General features: G+C 45.7%; 5 protein-coding genes across 5 annotated transcripts; 3 read left to right on the plus strand and 2 right to left on the minus strand.

Annotated features, from left to right (window-relative positions):
- The first annotated feature begins 902 nt into the window (after window positions 1-902).
- On the plus strand, window positions 903-4,086 carry F4822DRAFT_236555 (uncharacterized protein). The gene is made up of 2 exons (XM_051454234.1): window positions 903-3,953; window positions 4,032-4,086. The coding sequence occupies exon 1, from the start codon at window positions 1,098-1,100 to the stop codon at window positions 3,951-3,953; it is 2,856 nt and encodes a 951-aa protein (XP_051313941.1). The 5' UTR covers window positions 903-1,097; the 3' UTR covers window positions 4,032-4,086.
- F4822DRAFT_236549 (Batten's disease protein Cln3) lies at window positions 3,960-5,857 on the minus strand. The gene is made up of 2 exons (XM_051454233.1): window positions 5,593-5,857; window positions 3,960-5,532 (listed from the first exon to the last, which is right to left on the minus strand). The coding sequence occupies exons 1-2, from the start codon at window positions 5,729-5,731 to the stop codon at window positions 4,310-4,312; spliced, it is 1,362 nt and encodes a 453-aa protein (XP_051313942.1). The 5' UTR covers window positions 5,732-5,857; the 3' UTR covers window positions 3,960-4,309.
- A 181-nt stretch (window positions 5,858-6,038) lies between these two features.
- F4822DRAFT_401989 (AAT-domain-containing protein) lies at window positions 6,039-7,790 on the minus strand. The gene is made up of 3 exons (XM_051457986.1): window positions 7,643-7,790; window positions 7,227-7,592; window positions 6,039-7,158 (listed from the first exon to the last, which is right to left on the minus strand). The coding sequence occupies exons 2-3, from the start codon at window positions 7,260-7,262 to the stop codon at window positions 6,133-6,135; spliced, it is 1,062 nt and encodes a 353-aa protein (XP_051313943.1). The 5' UTR covers window positions 7,263-7,592; window positions 7,643-7,790; the 3' UTR covers window positions 6,039-6,132.
- Window positions 7,791-7,836: 46 nt separating this feature from the next.
- On the plus strand, window positions 7,837-9,941 carry F4822DRAFT_236582 (uncharacterized protein). The gene is made up of 3 exons (XM_051454235.1): window positions 7,837-8,999; window positions 9,050-9,449; window positions 9,506-9,941. Exons 1-3 carry the CDS (start codon window positions 8,369-8,371, stop codon window positions 9,708-9,710), a joined length of 1,236 nt encoding a protein of 411 aa, XP_051313944.1. The 5' UTR covers window positions 7,837-8,368; the 3' UTR covers window positions 9,711-9,941.
- F4822DRAFT_236583 (glutathione S-transferase domain-containing protein) lies at window positions 9,942-11,424 on the plus strand. The gene is made up of 4 exons (XM_051454236.1): window positions 9,942-10,470; window positions 10,579-10,871; window positions 10,972-11,008; window positions 11,158-11,424. The coding sequence occupies exons 1-4, from the start codon at window positions 10,173-10,175 to the stop codon at window positions 11,328-11,330; spliced, it is 801 nt and encodes a 266-aa protein (XP_051313945.1). The 5' UTR covers window positions 9,942-10,172; the 3' UTR covers window positions 11,331-11,424.
- Window positions 11,425-14,895: the final 3,471 nt, after the last annotated feature.

Here is a 14,895-nt window from a genome sequence, read left to right on the forward strand (position 1 = left end):
TAAAAAGCTTAGTTAGAGAGCGAGCACTTAGTTCGAAAAAAACACACGTTATTGTTGCCTAGGAAGCTCCTCGATACCCTTCGAGATAATCGGCTAACAAGTCTTAAGGAGCAGATAGGTTGAAGGCATTTTATAAGCGTACCTAGGTATTGTTTGTCATCTGCTTGGACAGTTAGTCAAGGCGATATAGAATTTAGTAGAGATTCCTCACATATACGTAACGATAAACGAGTGTGATTAGCTGAACTTGCCAGGGGCTCTAAAAAAATCCATATACAAGTTCATATAGGTAACTTAACAGAATAAATAATTATAAAAACTAGAATTCGATAAGGTAACTTTAGTAAAAGTTACTATTGCTACCAACTTGGAAGGCGATATTGGCTCAATGTATGGCTGATGATATACTATGCATTTTAGTGATAGAACGATGGGATATCTTAACTGATATAAGATCGATCAGATCCTTCTACGCACCTCGATTTTGGTCCGGTATCCACACAGCTAGGGACTTCATAGCTAACTACCTGGGTACGGGCCTAGTTATACTTTTATCTTACATTAGGAATCGTCAATGGTCACTATTAAGTTCTGTAGCCGAAGACCTAGGGGTGCTAATAAACCAAAGGCGGCCGTCAAAAATTGATTTTTTTGAGAAAAAGGAGAAAAGAAAAAAAAAAACCAATATCACCTCCTCTTATCGATGATTTGTCCGTCCTTTTTTCTTGGGTCTGACAATTCCTGAATTTGGATGTGGGCGGTCGTCATCGTGATAAAGCTGACTGGGGCCTCTGATGTAATTATGACTCTCAATTCTTCTACTTTTTTCCCGTTTTTGTCAAAGTGCCACCCACCAGTGGTAAAACCCAACATGATTGATTTCCTTCCCAACCCGATAGAATGCTGTTAAGAATAGCACAATCTACTGGCCCTATCAGCGGAACTATTCCTATAATAACAATCAATTTACCGATTTCAAATCTTGCTTGTGGACCCATATCGTAATTCCTCTCGATACCCAACTGTTTTTTCCGAGAGTAATACAATACCTACCTAGTCATTCCTACAAGGCCCATCCTTTTCCCTCTCTTTATTAGATGGATCCTTCTAAGCAAACAATTCATCAGTCTGATGATACAGACATTACAGCACAGCAGGTTTGGAAACCGGATCTTCCCCATCATTTCGCCCACCCCGGCGCTGGGGCTATTCCTGTCAATCCAGGCTTCATTCACGGGCTACCTGGACCCATTCCTGGAGCATATGATGCGTTAGATAACCTTGCTTCCGCCGCGGCAATCTCCGATTCGTACGCCATGCAATCCCAGGCCTCATCGTCGAGTCAAAGGGCTCCGGGGTTGGAGGGGCCGTCTGCCTTCATATCTAATGAAAGCTCCGCCCCTGGAACGTCAACAACAACCGCGCAGCAAAGAGAGCAAATAAAAGCCAAGCGCCGTGTTCCAAACTCCCAGCGGAAGAGAACTCAGGTCAGCTGCGACGCTTGTAAAACACGGAGATGCAAATGTGTACGACTCAACACTACTCCGGGACCTGGTGACCTGGCTCCCTGTAAATTGTGCACCGAGACTGGGATTCCGTGTGTTACTTCAATGCCGCGGAAACAGCGAGTCTACGGCAGTGTCGAAAATTTGGATAAAAGATACCGTGCTCTCGAGGCCTTGGTATCGGGCATATGCCCAGAGCTAAACCCTAGGGCTTCAGCGGAAGAAATAGTAGCTTTTGGGCGAGAAAGGGCGATTGAAATGCCTGAGTTCGGTGAATCGTCTGACCAAAGCCTACGTATATCATCCGAGCCTGCCATCAAGCCAGAGGGGACTGAATCCTATCAACACGCCACGGATCTTAAGAGAGAAATATCGAATCCAAACTTGATCATAGCGGGAACCGACAACGACAAAACCATATTGCCTCCTTCGTACCTCGCGAAATTCGGACAAGTCGCATCCCCGCAACCTTCAACTTCATCGGCTGTGGAGAGTGTTATAGACTCTAGCGCTGAGAATACTGGTCTCATTTTGGATGCTACTGGTAGGCCACATTACATAGGACCGTGTGGTAGTCTTGCTTTCTTCGGAAGAATGCGTGATATTTTTACACAGCGATTCGAAGATTCGGCGAGTTTACTGGTTGATAGAGGTCCGTTCTTCGTTAACAACCCTTTAGCCGCGTCGCTGGGCGGAACTGGGGATCGCGGGCGCGCTGCCGGGTCCCCTTCCGGGCGGGGCTCTTCTAGCCCTCCAGGTCATAACCTAGACCATCTTGATGGTGATTCTCCACCCCAGATCTGCGAAGACATGCTGAAGAACCATCCCAATGACCCTGAGTTCTGGAGATACCGCAAACGGGTATCCGAGCTTGAGCTACCATCTCGGGAGCATGCCGACGCTTGTATTCATGCTTTCTTCCAATACGTCCATCCGAATTTCATCCTCTTCCATCGACATACCTTCCAGAGAGCATACGAGAAGATGTGGCGCTGCTGGGATTCGCACAGAAACCAAGGGTCGAATGTTCGTGCCAAAGAGATATCCGTCTCAGTTGGTTGGCTTTGTTGTCTATACATGATGTTTGTCCTAGGGTCCAGAGCGCTGCCACAGAGTAGCGATTCCCTTGAATTCCAGCGGAAGTGGTTTGCAGTCGTGGATAAGCTACCTCCATTACTTGGTACTTCGAGCCTTCCGAACGTGTGTGCGTATATGCTTCTTTCATTATACTACCACAACACCAATGATCGAACTAGCGCGTGGACATTTCAAGGTGCGGCATGTCGACTTGCGATAGCGCTTGGTATGCATAGGGAAAGTTCGTCAGGTCTCTTTGACACGGTTGAGAGACAACATCGCAAGTTAGTTTGGTGGACGTTGTATGGTTACGAACAATTTTTATGTTGCTCACTTGGGCGACCCAGCGCGATTGATGATAGAGAAATGGATGTGGGGATCCCGCATGACGAGTACATGGACGCGAACCTTCTCCCTCCTAGGTACATTGAGCACTCAGCTCAATTGAATATGCTGCTCGCTGCCACCAGGCGCGGCATTTTCGATCCGGGCTTTGCCCCGGGGAGGAGATACTCCAGAGCTCTGGAGTTCCTAGAAACCGTGGCAGGTTGGAACGAAAATCTTCCGAAAGGGCTCAGACCCGAGGTCCTAGAGGCTAGCCTAGATGGTTATGATCACCAGTGGCGCAGCGCTACGCTACTTCACGTACGGTATCACCACACACTTTGCTTTTTGACCCGACCATTTCTGTTTGAGACCATTCAGTCTTCCAATGGCGACGATCCACTCGGCCCTGACGCAGCCAAGATAAGAGCACTGAGTAAGATCTGTCTGACCGGCGCAATGCGTTGTGGATACTTGATAGTCAAATTGTGGCGCGCAGGTCAGGTAAATGGGGTCACATGGATAGATATCTACTATGCATACATGTGTAGTTTAGATATATCGCTCGCCCTCCTCTCGCCAGGCGCACTACGACAAGGCGAAGCGCACCCAGAGATCCGCAACCCGAATCTTATACAATACTATACGGTAGAGGATATGAAGGATATTGTAAGGAATCTCTGCGAAGTTATGTCGACCATCGACGTATGCGGAACAAACGCTAGGTTCGCAAAGGCGGCATTCGAATTTGCAAGCACCCTTGCGATTATCCCAATAGAAAAGGTTCTGTCGTTAGGCCTACAACCCTCCGATGCGAAGGTGGCGCCTGGAGATGAGATTTCGAATGATGCAAGTCGGACTATTGGAGTGCTGAGAGACCATGCATTTACTGGAGAACAGAGGCCAGGTGCTGAAGCTGGGGTGCTTGACCAGGGCATGGCCGGAATACCTGGCTATTACCCGGCGACTGGTATGAACCTAGACTTCCAAGGAAATTATAACTACCCCCAGAATGACACGATGGGTAACATGCAATGGGATATGTGAGTTAGCAACCCACCATACTAGTGGATCGTTCTGCTTCTCCCTGGGCTTATGGATGGGTGCTAACGTGATATCTGTCAGGATATTGCCGCCTTCACAATGGAATGGCGGCACTTTGAACATGGATTTGGACTGGGTATGGCAATGCCCGAATCAGAGTTGGCATGGGAATTTTCAATGAAGCTAGCCACCTAGCAGATAACCAACCACAGATTGTTACTGGTCATCGGGACTTTACAATGGCATCCCAAGGGGAGCATCCATGCAAGTGGTTGAAGGCCAATTATACGGTGACGTAAGTATCTAAGAGGTATGCGGCCTTTCTAGACCAAAGTTCCATGAGCCCCTACTCCTATCTTTCAGCTAATTTGTATGTTTTTACACCAGCCTCTCCCATGCTGAACCTGCCAATTGCAAAGTCGCGCTTCCAATGCCATGCTAATGAAGCCAGCAATGCATATTCCAGCACTGTCGCTGACGCTGGTCGCCCCAAGACTAAACTCTCGTTCCGAAATCGGGACCTTCCGCATGATCTCGGCGAATGTGTTGACATAAACCGCTCCGCCGAGGAGACCTTCCCAAAAAATAACGATGAAAACGACATAAACGCTTGGGAGGAAGGGAAATAGAGTATGTAATATTAGAATTATGAGATTTACGATTTGAAGAAGGGATAGCAGGTATAGACGTCGGATGCGAAGAAATGCGACAGAGGAACGAGATATGAAAACGCCCAGTTGATATAAAAAACCGTACATGGGATAAAAATCCCGATATTCGTTAAAGGGTGTTGATTCGAGCGGGAATAGCAAAGTGGGAGATACGCCTTGGTTAATGGTGTATTCGGCAACGTAGACCAATAACAATGGGACCATGTACGGGAAAAATAAACCTCTAGCTCGTTGGATATTTGTTGTGAAACTATTCGATTCATGCGCGTTATTATTTGGCGATACGGGCCGCGGCTCGGGCGGGAGAAGGCTAGAAGTAGCATTGGCCGAAGATAAATGGTCTTCGGCGTCGTCCTCTAGATTCTGATTTGATATAACGCGATACTCTTTCCTTGCTAGGCCTTGGTGAAGCGGTTCTTTAGGGAGTATCACGAAGAAACTGATGAGCATGATGATAGGTAAGAATGCCGAAGCTAACAGGCTGTCTTTGACAGAGAACCCACTCCAGTCAGTGAGTGTAACATAGAGCCCGGCACCGACGAGACCAGCTGCGCCGGTACCACTTCCCCAAGCAGCCAGGCTCATGTGGCCATAGTAATGTGTCAAGCCGAGGAAACTCAACTCTCCAGCACCGCTCGACAAGCTAGCAAATATGACGCCAACCATCTTAACATGAACAGATCTATCCGGCGGCGTAAGTGCGATCATGAACATGCCGAGCGACGAGAGCACGACAAAAATAAATACGCGAAGCCAGTAAGGGATTTTATGTATGAAATAGGGCGCGATTAACTTGGTCAAGAATGAGGGTAGGACATCGGCGAGCAAGACGAGACCTTTCGGAACGTCAGACCCGACAAGATCCTGAGCTGCCGAGAGGATGATGACATAAAGAACATTATTGATCAAGCCTTGGATCTGTTAGAAATACAGTATTGAAGGGCCACGAATTAACGTAGGGTGGGGAATACCGAAGAGCCAGAAAGCCGCTGGTACTAACACGTTGGCGTTGCGGAACATGGACGTAAGCCGAGTCTCGTAGAGAGCCCAGGACGATGATGGCGAGCCAGGCATGGGTAAGAGACCTGAAGCCACCGGCGAACGATTCATGGCGCGGGGATGCGGCGACTATCAGAAGGTTAAGTAAGGAATTGGGAGTTTTATTATAATGAGCATCATGTAATGTGGAAATAGAATGAAAGGGTTCAGGTTCCCACGATTGTTGCCAAGCAGCTAGGTAGAGGACCTAAGTACGCTAAAGCATAGCGCACTAAGCGCCCGGGTGCGTAATAGTATAGCTTAATTTAGTGAGCTGCCAGCATCTTCATAGTAAAAATTAGCACAACCACACGGTATACAGGTTTCGGAGAAAACAACCGAAAAAAAAAAGAGGGAGAGAAAAGATGAAAAGAAAATATCATCTAATCAATACATATATAATATTAAGAAGTGACTACTCATTTTACATACATATGATGAGATAGGCGACGTTTGCAATTTCTGTTGTCGCCTCAAAACGCCAAAAGGATGTGCTCGCTATACTCTGTAGGTCTACCAAGCGTAATGTGAGCTATCTTGTTTGTTAGGTTCATTATGATGGTGAATAGCGTCTCGGGTTTGCCATAGGATTCCTGTTTTCTGTTTATTGACGTGGGATATCCCTTAGTATCCTTGAAGATTTCAAAGACCGTGTCGACCGTAGGGTGGGCGATATGAGACGTAAGCTCTTTGATTCGCGCCAGTCGTAAGGTGGAATCTTCTAGCCAAGGAGGCTCATCTATATCAGAACTTTCGAGAACAAGGTGATTTGTATGGCAAACCCGTCCCTGATTATCCACAGGCAGCTCTTTCACCCAGAGGTTTGTACACTCGAGACCGGTCGAACCTGTTGCATCACCAACCAGGATATGACCCCCTCCGGCAACACCGGAAGACTTGACCCTTTTCACGGCTTCCTCGCGAGACTTGGATTCTAACACGGCCCTTAGCGCAAAATGTATAGGTAACTTGGACTTGTCAAGGCCACGACATCGGATGGCGTTTAGACAACAGCCTACGCCTTTCGAATTAAACCCGATTTTACCGATAATACCAGCCTCAGTTACCATCGCGATATCTGGGATGTCTGTCCCTGGGCGTGATATGTGGCATATTATCAGGTTTGGGCTTTGTTCAACTCTCCAGTCCCAATTCTGGCAGAGGAATGATTCTGACTTAGTTAGCAAGCCAAGGCTTGTACATCCGTCGCTGGGGATGTCGGTTATCCCTCTGGATTTATCGGAGAAGAGGCTAAAGGCGATCTCGGACCGTATATTTAGCGCTAGAATATCCAAGAATGGTATGTTTGCTCCATCTGCGATTCCATTGATTTCCACAAGGTATTGTGATGCGATACTCTTTAGGGACTCGAAGTAATTTGATGCTTCTTGCAGAACTTCCGCCCAGCCCAGTGAGCAAGACTCTTGAAAAAGTTGTCTATAAAAACCTATAGACCGTTCTATTTTCTCTTTGGCCAACCTACCATGCGCTAGCCCAATCTATTAAGGTCTTAGCATAACCCATTGAAAGAATGCCATCGTCGTTCATGGATTTCCAAGAGCCATACCTCATAAGCAGCTCCACTGCATCGAATTTCGAGCATTGTATCTGTTCAGCACGGAAAAAAAAATACATTACAAGCAACCGTCTACGTAAGCTCAGCTAATGAGTTACTAGTTTGCTCTTATAAAAAGCCCGCGAGTGCGGGGAGCTCTCACACGTCATGGGGGGGTCCAGTGCGGTGTTTCTCCGCATGGATAATAAGACTTCTCCCACACTCTGCATTCTACTAGGTTGCATTCAGCACTCGTAGAGGATAGAACGGATCCCAACCACGAGAGGTAGCCATTCATCCTACCAGCGCAAGAATAAGTATATCAGGCTCATAAAATGATCGTATAGAGGAGGGCCTGATAAGCTCGCTCAAAACTATGTAAGGCAGATATAAATAACTGCTGTGTATCCCAATGCTGACAATAATAGGGCTGGATCGTGGGTCTGGTGCTGTACCATACCCACCTAGGTATGTATTAGGCGATACAACCCCCGCTAGACCGTGACATTTACTAGGTTAGTGTATTAGGTCATTTCATTCAGGGGCAGCGGTGGGGGTGATATGCCGGCGATCGATGCCGTCACGCTTTATTTGTGCTGGAATTTTCTTTCCTAGGTACCTAGGTAGTTTCTCTCTTCCTACACATACCATAAGTATCAACCTAGTTGCAACGCGCCCGGGCCACGATTGACGTGCCAAGCCGTAAGGGAGATGGGTCGCGAGCGACGCCAAACTCGAGATGCACCAGTGCCATTCTCTTTACAGCATACTATTGCCCAGGTGGCGCGAATACAAGCGTATGCAGTACCATTCCCTGCTAGTCGCCTGGGCTGAAGCCTCCAGCCTTGCTGGGGGCAAATTCTAAGATAGATTCGGCGATGCTCGTGGGCTAGATAGTCCTAATGATCACATCTGACCTTAGAACGCCTAACCAACTTGGTCAGCATTTAGCCATTGGATCTTTCGTTTAAGAATAGAAGTCTATCATCCTCCCAAAAGACACGGTATGCTTGATAGGAGACCCCGAACATCTTATTTGAATCACGCGTCAATATCAAAATCCCTTCAGCTCGATCATTATTGCTATTGCTACTAGGGACATGTATAAGTAGCTATTCTATAAGGACATCGGCGTCAAAATCCCCATAGCGAAAATGGCAGCTCGTTATAAGCATACAGGTGCAATCGACATGCAAAATCGCACGCGAAAGGAACGTCGTTTCGATGAGACCGAACACGACCTGCCCGACTTCTCTCCGTCTCCGTCTGCGTCCGCTCTGATATCGACCGACAAAGCCTATCAGCTCCTTTCTTACCTCGGTAATAAGAACCCTTTTCCACGCTCGATCACGAACGAAGACACTATTTGGTTACTCGACAATACTGCATATCATAACGAGAAGACGGGGAAATGGGAAGCAGAATTTGTGGCTGCTGCCTTCTCTCAAAATTCATACTGCGCTATCATTGACGCTGTAAATGCTGTCGCTACGAAGATCGACCTTGACGAGAAGGACCCAAATTACCCTACCGTAGAGGCGCGCATTCGACCATTCCTGCAGAATATCAAGCCGGGGGCTCAGGTCAAAGCGCTTCAGAGAGGAGATCTACCACTCAAGCTTGGTCCCGGTGGCAGGAATGGTATAAGTAGTGACATCAAGGGATTACCCGATAATGGAGGGGGTGCGCTTATTCCTACGTTTGCCGAAGTACCTAAAGGCGCAAATGGCCTCCTCGAAATGAAGACTTTTTATGCCGAACCTGAAGGCTGGGGTGTAATATCTGGTAAGTCCAGACTTGGCTATTAATAACCGGAGAATCGCTAACAGGTGTAGATATCGATGATACAATTAAGATAACTCAGACAAGTGATCCCATCGGTATCCTTCGCACGACTTTCCTCGACAAACCTGAGCCCTGTCCCGGAATGCCTAAGCTATACCAATTCATCCATTCCCTTATTCAAGAGACTTCGCCATGGTTCTATCTGTCTGCCTCGCCGTACAATTTATATCCATTCCTACGCGATTTCCGTCAGCAGAACTATCCACATGGCACCATTATCTTGCGTGATGAAAGTTGGATGAGTTTGTCAGGTTTACTAACAACTCTCACTCTTGGTACGGAAGACTACAAGATTGATCGTATAGAAAAGATCCATTCATGGCTTCCTAGGAGAAAAATGATATGCATTGGTGATTCGACCCAATCTGATCCCGAAGCCTATGGCGAGACGTAAGCGATCTCCTAAATATTCTAAAGTATCTTAGTATTGACATTGTTTAATCTAGTTATCGAACATACCCCGGTTGGGTCAAGATTATTCTCATTCGTAAAGTGGAAGACATCGCAGCTATTGGTATCGAGGCAAAAAATGAACCGGAGCGATTCGAGAAAGCCTTTAAAAACGTACCCCGCGAAGTGTGGCATGTATTTTCAAATCCAGCCGAGTGCCATAAAATCATCCAGGATGCTGTATCAAAGCGTGCCGGATGATATACGATACTATTGACATTTTCCTAACAAATCAGCATGCATACTTTGGGCCGAGATCTTCGGGTGCGTTGAATAATTCTACTGTGTCTCCCCCTACCTTGATACCCCTATCTTTTTGCGAGATTAAATGTGCTTGTGCGGCGTATACGGTTTCATTTCTTACAAATGTTTATTTGATATCGCTGGTAGGAAGATCTTGGCTGGACCTAGAATATAGACCTGCATACAATGTAACGGAGTCCTCACTCGGGTCATGACGATTCCCCCGCTCATGTTACAGGTGAAGGTACCCACCCATGGCTATGCTCGGAAACTCTCAAAACTCTTCCATTTGGAGAGCTTCCTCGTGAATTCAACTACTCCTTATGCCTACGCTCATACGTCAATTCTTTTCTTATAGAAGCGATGAGTCCTTACAGTACGGCATTTTCAAAATAGTAGCCCCGGCATAAACGGCCCACTATGTCTTCTCAGGAATCCCAGGTGTCGCCTAAAGATGCGTCATACGAACTTCTTTACTGGCCTGGCTTCCCGGGCCGTGGAGAATTCATTCGCCTGGCACTAGAAGAAGCTGGTATTACATACATGGATACAGCACAATTCAAAAACGGCATAGATCAAGTCATTGCACAGTACGATGAAAAAAATCTAGGGGACGACTTCAATCCGCCACCGTTCGCGTGCCCTATACTCCGCCATGGCGATCTCCTCATCTCTCAAACTTCTAACATCTTATTATACTTAGGACCGCGACTCGGACGTAGGTGACACGTACCCCTATTTCCCCTACTAGTTTCCTACTTGCATATGCTCGATAATCGCTGTTCTATGCACAGCGAATAGTAACGGCTGACTTCCATCTTTATAGTGGTCCCCAAAGATGACAAGCACCATGATGCATTATACAAGGTCAATATGCTGGCACTCACAGCCCTTGATGCCTTTAGCAATGAAATGCACGAGAGCCACCACCCTATCTCCGTAGGCTTGTACTACGAAGACCAGAAGGATGAGGCTAAACGAAGAACTAAGGACTTTGTCCAGACCCGACTCCCCAAATTTCTCAGCTATTTTGAGCGTGTGATCCAAGGCAAAGCAAGTGGAGAGGGGCCATGGCTATATAGTGGACAATTGACTTATGCAGATTTAGTGCTATTCCAAGTGAGCCGCACCCCCTTTTTCTCTCTCCTACGCGATTCGCAAGTAGTTTATCATCTAACCAGGGAATAATACGGGCAATCGCTAATACAATACAATATAGGGCCTCAACGGTGCCAAACATTCCTTCAGGAAGGCCAGTAAGTAACACCAACTGGTTGTTCTTTTTGTTTTTTTCCTGGTTGCCTCATGGGATAAGATTCTCTAGCGAGAGTTATGAGCCCCCCTTGAATTTGCCTACCTAGTAGTAGACACTTAGATGGTTGAATACTGACTGTCGTTGTCATAGTGGCTGCTGCTGAAAAATCAGGCAAGTATAATCGCGTCTTCGAGTTGTATGAAGCAGTGAAAGAACGGCCTAAGATCAAGGACTACTTAGCGAGCAAAAGAAGGCTGAACTACGCAAATGGCCTTTTCCGGTACTATGAAGAGTTAGATTTCGACCTTGAGGATCGCGACTAGGGAATATCTACTCAAAAGAGTTACAATAAGACTGTATGGAATAAAAATGATTGTTCTTGTAATATCTTGTGACTAAGGCCTATAAAAAAGGGCGTCTTCGATAGCTCGGATAACCCACCCCCAGACTACCACCACAACCAATATAACTCAACACGAACAACCTACAGAGCATCGTGCGGTATTTGCTACTAGAAACCTCGTTTCAAGGATCCAATGGCTCTGGGGTGAGTTGAGATACGTGTGCTTACTAGGCAACTTGTAGATTTTGATGTCCCAAAAAGGCGATGGGTATCATATCGAGTTATGGTGTCTTGATGTAATTTACAAATGAATATTCTGTTGCTACTCAATATCTTAAAGCGAATGACACGTTTCCCTATTAACCGATAGAAATATCAAAAAATGTATCATAACATTATAGCCAAATAAGACTCAGGTACTTTAGGTGGATACAATCTAGTGTAATATATTAGTCCAGTTATGTAGGATGTTGATTGCAAATGCCCACTGATAGCAATGGTGTATCAACCATTATTACAATTAAATTCGCTAACTACCGCATCTGGACAGCTTGCTTGCAGGTCTAACCGAAAGTAACCAATATGAAGATGAATCCCATTTGTTTAAGTCTTCCGCTGGCTAAAAGCCAGGACCGCCCCTTTACTAAAAACTCATAAGCAACATTAGAGATGAGTTTCCCGGTCGACTCGCCTCTTCGATTCGTTGGAATTGAGTAGATAGGAAATTATCTCGTTCTGCTAGTGGCTAGCAGAGTCTTGTTCTTCTGTAGGCTCCCGTTAGAGATCTCCAACATCGATCATCTGCCCTCGAATCACCCAATTGTAAACTCGATCTAACGCCACAAATATTGTGGCCCTAGCCAACAACGAGGGGTGATATTGGTTCTCAGTCATAGTAACCCAGATCTTAACGATCAATTATGATCGAGCTCATGTGTTGGCTGCCTTCGTGCTGGGCCCCCCTTGCCTCCATCTTGCCCAGTCCCATGTAGATCTAGCGGGCTTGCATGAGATCAGGCAGAGGCTAGCTGCAACGGGAGCCAATTCACAGGCATAACTTCATATCTAGAATGCTAAATGTGATGGTGTTCATTCCTCCCCCGGTCAGTTACAAGGGTTGTGAAGCACAAATTTCCACCGTCATGCAGTGAGAATCGGGTTCAAACACCAAGTGCGGTTTCGTCCAGTCAGGTTGGTGTTTATGCGCCTCTTCTCGCCGGAGAAATTATCTTCAGATCGAAACTAGTATTTTGCTTCTTTTTTACCTTGAACGGGAGATGGAGTTGCCGAATTAGTTAGCGACGATCGCTCGCTGGATATCTTCCCCTCCAAAATTAAGTCACCCCCCTGTCTCGGACTTACTTTTTTGTAACGACATCGTAGAATAAGTAGGTGAGATGCATGTTGGATGAACGTTTTATCGTTGGTCTAGGGCCCCTTAATGTGAATGTGTGGCTCAGAGAACTTAAATGATCTACTAAGAGGATTACTTGCGAGAATGTGCGGCACATTTTGCCCGTAAGGAAACCAAGCATATTACGCGTATTCCCCTTCTGAGCGCCCTGCATAGAGAAGAAGTAATGTGATGCATTTCAACTAGCCTAGAGAGTCGTGATCGACTAGATAACTCCTAGAGTGACCCGAAGGTACGGGTCGGTCCGCTAGATATCTAGTGGGCCCGCATATGCTTAGGCGCTTATTTATTCATTTGTAAATATGTACATCAGTACTTAGGTACGTATGGCGTACTGCCATGCAGAGTGCGATAGTTTTTATTATATTAATGAGTTACATATCTAAGCACTTAGGTGTCGTAAGGTAGGTAAGGGTATCTGATGTACCGCTTCTACGTTCCTCATGTATCACTTACATTGCGATGTCTAAAAATAAACCTAAAATCCATTTACTAACGAATTTTAGAAAGGGATGGCATGTTTTTACGAAAAGGTTACTCTTCGTAGGTAGGTGTTGTTACTTATCACCTTAGATACCTGGGTACCTAGGTAAGTAGGCATTATTCAGTCTGGATAGGCAAGTCTTTCATTTGCAAGCTCTTGTTGCCCATATAAGCTACGTAAAGATATATCCATCTAGTATGTTTTACTTGAATTCCTATCTGCCGAACCACTACATGATTAACTTAGGTTATAAAGCTTATCCGTCTTAGTCTAGTAGCTAGTACCATGGTTATGTTAAGTACGTGCCACACGGAGGTCATTTTTTGAAACAATGGAAGTGAAGCTCGTCGATTTATGGAAGTAAATAAACCACCGAATATTAATCCTAGCCCACTAGTAGGCGAAACTTACCTGAATATGTTATTAAGGTAACTAAGTACACATATGTGATGGAGACATAGACGCGACCTACCCGCTTATACTTGGTAGGCATTCGATCCCGGCTCTTCAAGAGCGGTTTTTTTCCCCAGCCACTCGAGACCCAAGTAAGGAATAGAGCCTCCGTCAGCCCGTTCGAGAGCCGGCACCATACTGTGTATACATCTTAGCGTACCTAGGTAGTCACATGAGTAAACGTCGATGCGGGTGAGGTGACAATGGGTGGAGTGACGATTCATAGAGTGGAGTTACTTCTACGGCACACAGCCTTTAGCTTCAACCTGCTAAGGATGAAATGGGTTAGAAGATACTACGAGTTATTCCCTGTCCAACTAGGTACCTACGTCCTTTTTTCTTTTATCATCCCTTTCCTCTATCTCGGCCGATTATGAATTAAAATAAGCATAGTGCCTGTACAACCTGGGAGAAATACGATAGGACGGTGAGAACCGGCCGAAATACTTTCGAAGGGAGAAAAAAAAACAAAACCAAAAATCAACTATGGTAAATTACCTGGTGAGACAGGAATTACCGACTTTTCCTTATATTACTACTAGCCCAAACGATTTAATACCAATATATCATAGTTTACCTAGGTAGACAAGCACCGTGTTCTCGTTACCTGAAAGTCAAGATGTTCTCCTCCAGTGGTCCACTGTTCTACTTAATGTATGGATGCAATCCTACTGTAGCGCTTAGGATAGGAGAAAGTTGGCATAGCGAATCGGATTCTCTGAAAACCCTGGTGCCGCACGGAAGTTTGATTGACAAGAACCATCAGATTAGTTTATAGTACAGTATGGTACTCAGGTACATTTACCACCCGAGGTCTCGGACGGAAGGACTCGGCAATACGTGAAATCAAGTATCTCACTTGATCCAGACGTATGCAAATTCTCTTGGTCTTTATCCCCATTTAGAGATAATCATGAATGGAACAAATCTACCTAATTATACAATTATTCAAACGGTAAAAGTAAATAAATACATGTGCCTGAGGGTACAACCTAAATCCTTGCAAGGGAAAATAGTTTCCTTTGATTGGCTCAATCTACGTACAATACTTCCCATAAGGGTATGCGCTAGTAAATAGCCAGGCTCTGATTGGACTTTGGGCTTAAGTGGACCATCTAGGTAAAGTACCTACTAAGGTACATAGGTAATTGTAACGTAGAAATATTGTTGTGTATTAGCATTCAAGTACCTAGG

Source organism: Hypoxylon trugodes (assembly GCF_022578975.1).
Source record: "Hypoxylon trugodes strain CBS 135444 unplaced genomic scaffold F4822scaffold_5, whole genome shotgun sequence".
Lineage (NCBI taxonomy): Eukaryota > Fungi > Ascomycota > Sordariomycetes > Xylariales > Hypoxylaceae > Hypoxylon > Hypoxylon trugodes.

Excerpts from the sequence above, each read along its gene's own strand:
- F4822DRAFT_236549 (XM_051454233.1), bottom strand. The coding sequence starts at position 5,731 with ATGAATCGTTCGCCGGTGGCTTCAGGTCTCTTACCCATGCCTGGCTCG. Across the intron at positions 5,533-5,592 it reads AGCGGCTTTCTGGCTCTTCG|GCTTGATCAATAATGTTCTT; the intron begins GTATTCCCCACC and ends AACAGATCCAAG.
- F4822DRAFT_236582 (XM_051454235.1), top strand. The coding sequence starts at position 8,369 with ATGGCAGCTCGTTATAAGCATACAGGTGCAATCGACATGCAAAATCGC. Across the intron at positions 9,000-9,049 it reads AGGCTGGGGTGTAATATCTG|ATATCGATGATACAATTAAG; the intron begins GTAAGTCCAGAC and ends TAACAGGTGTAG. Across the intron at positions 9,450-9,505 it reads CCCGAAGCCTATGGCGAGAC|TTATCGAACATACCCCGGTT; the intron begins GTAAGCGATCTC and ends TGTTTAATCTAG.
- F4822DRAFT_236583 (XM_051454236.1), top strand. The coding sequence starts at position 10,173 with ATGTCTTCTCAGGAATCCCAGGTGTCGCCTAAAGATGCGTCATACGAA. Across the intron at positions 10,471-10,578 it reads CTTAGGACCGCGACTCGGAC|TGGTCCCCAAAGATGACAAG; the intron begins GTAGGTGACACG and ends CCATCTTTATAG. Across the intron at positions 11,009-11,157 it reads ACATTCCTTCAGGAAGGCCA|TGGCTGCTGCTGAAAAATCA; the intron begins GTAAGTAACACC and ends TCGTTGTCATAG.
- F4822DRAFT_236555 (XM_051454234.1), top strand. The coding sequence starts at position 1,098 with ATGGATCCTTCTAAGCAAACAATTCATCAGTCTGATGATACAGACATT.
- F4822DRAFT_401989 (XM_051457986.1), bottom strand. The coding sequence starts at position 7,262 with ATGCTCGAAATTCGATGCAGTGGAGCTGCTTATGAG. Across the intron at positions 7,159-7,226 it reads GCAGTGGAGCTGCTTATGAG|ATTGGGCTAGCGCATGGTAG; the intron begins GTATGGCTCTTG and ends AGACCTTAATAG.